Raw genomic sequence first — 7,420 nt, 5'->3', positions numbered from 1 at the left:
GTATTAGAGTGAAAGGATTGATATTCTTACTGATATTGTGTATTGATTAAACGACATGACTTTCCTTTAAATTATGATGTGATAGATTCTTTAAATACTTTTTTTCCCTGAATGAAGGGATTTCCAATGGAAGGAAATGGTCAGAAAACACATCTCAGCATTTTTATATCTATATGATGCAAGGAGTTCCAGATGAATTTATATGCTTAAGTAATACAGATGAAAACTGTGTAAGCTTTCCCCCCTTTTGCCTTAACTGCGAAGAAACCTGGAGCCATTGTAATCAGCTCATCTCAGGTGCCTGTTAACATCTAACCCATGTTCCCGATAGCCTTGCTTGTGTTTTCATCCTTAATTGGGTTTAGTTCCGTAAGCTGTATCTTCAGAAGTCCATAGCAAACTCTATATAAATGAATAGAGCTGAAAAATATATTAACATCACCAAGGTTTTATAGCTAATTTATAGTTGCCTACTACGGTAATGCATGATTGAACTAATGACAATCCTATAACAAAAACACTAATGACATTTGTTTTTAACATTTCCTTTAGAATATAATGATGGGAATTGAAGAGTGAGTTAAGGTTTAGACCTATGTCTCTTTTCTTCCACTTTTATGACTCTGAGATTAAAAACAAAACAAAACAAAAAACTGTCCTGATGCAGAACTGAAAAAGTTGCTTTTCTCTGACTGCAGTTTTCTAAAAGTGGAAGTTAATGTTCTAAAATGTATGTACACATTGCAATTGTGTGTAGAGCTCAAAAGCGTAAAAAGCAAAATATATTGAATTTCAACATACTTGTTATCCTGCATTCCAGTTGACTGTAGAGAATCTCTAGTCATGTCTATCTGTTTTTGATGCCTCTACAGAATAACTGCCCAGCATCCTCTGCCCAACCAATCAGAATGTAGGAAAATCTACAGATATGACGGAATCTACTGTGAATCTACCTACCAGAAGTATGTTGAAATCTTTGTGAGTCTTCCTTCTGGCTCGTACATCAGTGCTTGTGGTTGCCAGCTATTCAAAAATATCCTTGTATTGAAAACTTCTTTTTATCTAATTTAGTGGGGGAGAGAAAATAAAAAATCAAACCAAACCAAACAAAACCAAGCAAAACAATTTGCCTCTGAGATCAAGACAGAAAAAGATGTTTATTTTTTTTTTTTTGAAATTGTGGTCTAAAAAAATTTTTTTAACAACTGTATTAAAGCTCTTAGGTAAGCTTCTTTATATTGCAATAAACAAGTACTTATATGCAAGAAAATCTCAGCAAAATACATTGCACAGGTGCTACGCATCTTAGGGATTTGAAAGGTGTGTTATGTATAAATTAGCTGTCACTTTTTTTCAATCCTGTAATGGAATGATGAGTTGTAATTTGCATAATCCTTTAAGAAGTCAAATTATACTGTCATGTAGCAGACTTAACATGCTAGCTAAGATTTCAGAGCTTTGCAGCTAATTACTATGTACCTTACAGGACAGTTAAATTGAAGTTGAGTCCTCTGTCTTTGCTGCCATTTGCTTTGTCCATTACTTAACAGAATCTGCTCTTTGGGTAACGAGGTGTTGTTACTATCACTGAAGTAAACACTCTGCTCTGGAGAGGAAATGGCATTTTAATATATCACCAGTTTGACTTGTATTGCTTTTGCTGTGAAGAAAGTTTTTTTTTTTTTTTTCAAAAACAGTAATCTGGTTGGAATTCTTCCCCCAAAAGATGATATGTATACTTTCCAGAAAAGTTATGAATATTGATTGAAGCAACATTAACCTTTAATTAAATTCTTCTATAGAAAATGTAAAGTAATGTAAACATAATTCCACTGAAGGCATTATTTTTTCTGGATATACTTTGCAAATATACTTTGTTGTGTTTTTGTCTTCATACTCTGAACTTCTTTTGTAGTAGTGTCACTATTGAATAAAAGTACCACTTTTTTCCTTAAAAATCCTTTCTGAATGCAAGCTGGTGAGTCCTACTTTCATGTACTCCTCCAACTGGTTGTAGAGCACTTCCTTTCATGGTTTCCATTTTTAAAAAGATCAGAAATTCTGGTGGCTGTGAAGGCTGCTCTCTGAAATAGACACAAAACGGATACGGGATGAAACTGGGACTGTTCCCTGCCTCGCATGGTTTAGGTGACTATATCACTGTACCTTATCTACATACATGTAGTTATCTTTGGCTTTATTTCTTGATATCTCACTATCTAGATATCAGAACTGGTGTAATCATGATGCAAAATTGTTACTGATGATCATTTTTAAAAAGTATTTATCTGTGAGTCATTTATTGTGGCTCTTGGTGGCCAGGTTTTTGTAATTTATTAGTGATTTTATGGCTTTCTTGTGATTCATGTATACTTTGAAGAATCCTTTTGTTGTATAGGAACGGGGTCCTTTAAGGACCATATAAAAGCAGCATTTGATTACTGACCATTCAAATAAGTGCAGATCAATAATCAACTGTTGTTTATTTATAATTAAGCCAGTTTCGTGTGTCTGAAATTACTATTGGCTTAGAGACTGAGATTTGTCAATTAGGAGCCCAAATGAGGCCACCAGGAATTTGGCGCATAGTAAGGCTTTCCTTCTGCTGTAGGAATCATCTCAAAGTCTTGCTTTTTAAAGAATTGGTGTTATTTGTAGTCAAGGTAGACACAGTAGGCAGCACAGCTGTGACTGCCAGGGAAAGTCACTAGGGGGATATTCATAACAAGGAAATATTGGCAAATAAATGATGAAGAAGGGGAGGAAATCCCCAAGATGTTAAATTGGAGCACTGTCACTGAGATGATTAATGGTGTTGTGTATTTTAGTGAAGATGCTTATCTGAATTGTCTTGAAACTATAGTGTACATTTAATAGCACCTATAAAAAAGCATGTGGTACACAAGCACACTGAAGAGAAAAGGCTGTGGATTCCAATTTTATTTTCCTATTTTCTCTAACTACGTTTTTGGCTTCTGGTTATTAGAAAGCTAGTGTTAATGTATATTATATACGGAGTATGTTTATTCTATATAATATACTTATTATTCATGAGCATTTATATAGCTATTTTCCCTAGAAGATTTAAATTTATTGCAAAAAGCATGAGCAGTTTTTCCACACTCTCGAGGTGAATATTATCAAGAGCAGGGAGATGTAGGCAAATAGTCAGGGTCACATGGCCACAGTGAGTAAAGGGCTACACTTTCATCAGTGATGGAGTCAATACAATTTTACAAACACTTCTACATCAATTTCTGGTAAAGGGGTAGCTGTTTTGGAAGATCCTCTAGCTTTTCCTGTCAAGCCATAAATTTTCTGATTCTGTGGTGTGAATTATCACTTGCCTGGAGGGATTGTTATCCCTGAAAGCAGATGCATCTTTGGGCAAGTTACTTAACGTCCTTGGGCCTCAATAATTACTACTAGATTTAGGAGTAGATACAGACAAATGACATATCATCCTATCTTCAATGAGCTTATAGTCTATTACAGCCACGTTTTTCTATCTCTGGGTTACTATTCAAATAGTTGGATATGAATCCAATTCAGTGGATCAAGATCCTAATTTTAGAAATGAAATAGAAGAGAATGGAAAAATTTATTGCATTGCATTTTAGTAAGAATGTTTCTTATTTTGTGAGGCTCCTGTTTTAGTTTCCTATTTGTGTATGTGTATGTATAACTACACATATGTGTATACTGGGTAGATCATGAGGTAATATGTGTTTCTACTGTGTTTCATATCGAAAAAGAATGGAAGCCACCATAATAGAGTTGAGTAGGTAAATGTATAAACAGAATAATGTATAGATGTTGTCACTTTGTGTTTAGGGAACACTGGATTATAAAGAAAGAAATGGTCAGTCTTATGAAAAGCATTCAGGAATGAGGAGGCTACACTGTTTGGTCTCTCATATTCAGGAATGTGCTGGAGCCAACTTGGATGTGTTTGTGAGAGGCAATTGTATGCACCTCTTTCTCACTTTGTTATTTCTGGCCTCACGTTAGTAACTTGAAGTTGGAGAAAGTATTTGCACCATGGAAATTGGAAAATATTGCAATTCTGGTGCTTTCTAAGCCCTGAGTGATTGTTAAACATTTACCAGCATATTGTTGCTCATATTTGTTCCAACTATGGTTTTATAATTACTGTGAATTATATATTTAAAAACATTATTTTCTATGTTGCACTTAGATTTTATTGGTAATTATTTAAGTGATTAGACAGTTGTTTCAATAATGAAAGTTTAAAGCAAGCAGGAATATAAAACCTGTGATTAATAGTTTTAAAGGTTAAAATAATATAGTTAAAATAATAGTAATAGTTACAGTCTAACTTCTTATGTTAAATGCTTATGATACTTTCAATTTAAAATTTCAAGGTTCATTGGTGATATCAGGTTTTTGGTAAAGGATAGGTATATAGTGTTTTTAAAACATATATGTCATATCGTAAATATTTTTCAAATTGTATCTTTTTAAGTTAGGCAGTTATCTTGTTAAGTATTAAAAATTTGGGGTCTCAGACCCCTCCTCTCCTTTTCAGCTGTCTTTTATAATTTACAGTAATGTCTCTGTTTTAGCAAACACATTTGTAAAATAGTGGATTTGACTGGAAGATGCAAAAGTTCTTTTCAAATTAAAACAGTAGTCAACCTTATAAAAATATTTTCAAATATAAAAGTAAAAGTAGCATAGGTAATCTAAAAGGGAGAGGGAGAAAAGACACCCTCTCTGTAACAACTATAACTTTGAATTTTATTTTTATTGTTTTTTATTTAGAGACAGGGTCTTGGTCTCTTGCCTAGGCGGTGGTGCAATCATGCTCACTGCAACCTCGAACTCCTACTCCTGAGTAGCTAAGACTATAGGTGCATGCCACCCTGTCTGCCTTTTTTTTTTTAAAGTAGAAGACAAGGTCTTACTATGTTACCCAGGTGGGTCTCGAACTCCTGAGCTCAAGCCATCCTCCCGCCTCAGTCTCTAAAAGTACTGAATTCCTGGATTGAACTTGAAAGAAAATATTCATGGGTATGAGATGGAATAGTAGTAATAAGTTCAGAGGAAGTCACCTAAGTTAAGAAGGATATTAGATAGTGAGGAAAGATAAATAGGAAAGAGTCAGCTGACCTAGGTGTTTGTAACCTCAAAACTTAAGTTGCAGTTCAGCCATATAGTTGGACACTGCCATAGAGGGATTGAAAGCTTTGTTCAAGAACAATCCATTCACCAGTATTTAGAAAAGATGGAGTCAGTCTGAGACTGCAGCTTCAATTACTAATGTTTATTGAGCACGTGCTATGCAATTGTAATAGGCGTGGCAGTACCTATTTTATACAGAGGGGTTTAATCCAGGATTCTTAGACTCCAAGTGTAACCAAGATTGAGAAGCCCTGTTTGAGAAGGTGTTTGTAGTGGGTTTAGATAGTTGTCATTGAAAGCAGAAGAGGCATTGGCAAAATTGTAAAGTTTGTCTTTTACTGTCTTTTCCATCCCTTGGAACCCCACCCTTTTCCAAGCCCCCTTTTCACCTTTGTGAAAATCATTCCGCCTGGACACCCGGTTAGTGTTTGAAACCTGTGCCTCGTTGGCATGGAGTTGTGATTGCCTCTGTCCCTCACTGCAGATCAAGTGTTGTTTAACTGACAAAGTCACTGTTCTCAGGATGATTTGCCTTTACATAAGCAACTCCAGGTGAGCAAATTCGAGAGAATTGGTAGTTTTCTTCAATAGAATAATTTCAGACACCTTGACAGGTCTTGCAGAAATTCATTTGGGGCTAGAGGAAAGTTTCTTTCTTCCCTGAAAATACAAATCCAGAATGTGCGTATTCTACTCAGTATAGCGTTAAGGCTGGCCTTGGCCAAGAAGCATAGATTTGAATTCACACCCAAAAGAGTGGAATTAACAAGGTACAGGGAAGAGAAGAGGAGAATGAGTGAAGAAGAGGGGAATGTGCTAGTCTGTATCAGCTCTCTTGTAGCAGACAGAGTGCTAACCACTTTCACGTGTTATCCCAATTAAAGTGAACAAGACAGGCGCCTTGTCAGGGATTCTGCTAGGGGGAAGATGGTCACCTATGCTGAAGGAAAGGGAAAGGTCAGGGAGGCTCCAGCAGCAGGAATGAATTCTTTTGCTGGTTGTTTAACCTGATTGACTGATTGCTATTATACAGTCATCTTCCCCTCACCCCCACAATAGAACAACTTATGCCAGTTGTGTTAGGATCAGTGAATAACAAAGAATCAAGGAAAGAGTTAGAAATATAACATGAACTTCATAAAGAGCTCTAATGTTAAACATGTTAAACAGACGTTGAACTTTGTAGCGAGAACTGCTTCAAGCCTTTCGATATCCAAATGAATTTTAATTTCCACATCATGCCATTCAGACCTCAGCATGGTTTCTGGTGGTTTCTTCCAGTTAATTTTAGCATCACACCAATGCTTTTGCCTGTAAATAACTTGAAGTAGCATATCTTGGTAATGTGGATGGAATGAAAGTGTATTATTTAGGGCTTATTCTAGACTAGCTTAGAAGTGAGCGAATTTATTCATTCATTCAACAAATATATTTTAATCATCACCCACAGGTCAGGTGCTTTTCTACATGAACTGTTCTACACTAACTGACTTATTCAGAAGTGACTAAGAAAACCTCCGCTCTCTAGAAGCCTAGAAGACTGAGATATCAATAAGTAATTGGCATTCTGCCTGAGAAGTGCCTCAAGAGAAATAAGTGCCAACTATGCAAGCAGCACCACGAAGGGGACATTTTTAATAGTGCAGGGAGCCCAAGGTCTTCATGGTGGAGGAGGAGCTATCTGAGCTTGGGAGGGAACCTGAGGCAGTGGTTTGGGCTAAAAGGCATTTCTGGTGTGACAAGTTGCAAAGGGCACAGGCAGCAGTGGAGGGCTGGGGAATGGTGACAGGAGGTGAGACTGGACAGGGAGAGCAGAGGCCTGAGATCCAGGAGGACTGCTGTCCTGGGAGAGCCCTCGCAGGAGTGTTCAGGAGTGTGACAAAGGCTGTGTCTTAGAGAAGCATCAACCTGGAGGTGGATTAGGTCCTAGGCTGCTGTGGGAGTGTCCTACCGCTTCCTCTCCTCCTCTTTGTTTCATGGCACTTTTAACTTGCTTTGTAAGAAAGAATGTAAAATTGTGCTGTTTATTCATTTAAAGTTGTTTTTTATTGATAAATATCTTGAAGGACTCTCCCAGTGTGAAATCGGGTTCAGGATCTGTCTACAAACTCATTGCTTTTCCTGGCTTGAGGTGCCCACGTCTGCCTTTCCCCTCACAGAGCACTTTTAATTCAAGATAAATGAATGCCAGAGAGTAAAAATGGGTAGTCACAGGCAGCATGATTTAGAATGAAAGAATATTAATTGCCTTCACCGGAGTGTATATTTTCATTAT

The 7,420-nt window shown here is 36.7% G+C and overlaps 1 protein-coding gene across 4 annotated transcripts in view; it reads left to right on the top strand.

Moving 5' to 3' along the window:
* NPAS3 (neuronal PAS domain protein 3) overlaps positions 1 to 7,420 on the top strand; it is an 848,226-nt gene that overhangs the window by 116,124 nt on the left and 724,682 nt on the right. For 3 of the 4 annotated variants that reach the window (XM_032242687.1, XM_032242685.1, XM_032242684.1), the window contains exon 2: positions 873 to 962. The exons of the other annotated variant lie outside the window; for it this stretch is intronic. In XM_032242687.1, the coding sequence (XP_032098578.1) occupies positions 873 to 962 (90 nt within the window). The remainder of the gene's footprint in view (positions 1 to 872; positions 963 to 7,420) is intronic. 4 annotated transcript variants of the gene reach the window in all.

Source organism: Sapajus apella, unplaced genomic scaffold, assembly GCF_009761245.1.
Source record: "Sapajus apella isolate SASKATOON/1434 unplaced genomic scaffold, GSC_monkey_1.0 scaffold50, whole genome shotgun sequence".
Lineage (NCBI taxonomy): Eukaryota > Metazoa > Chordata > Mammalia > Primates > Cebidae > Sapajus > Sapajus apella.
Note: the sequence above shows the minus strand (reverse complement) of the source record. Positions and strands in the feature narration are given on the sequence as shown.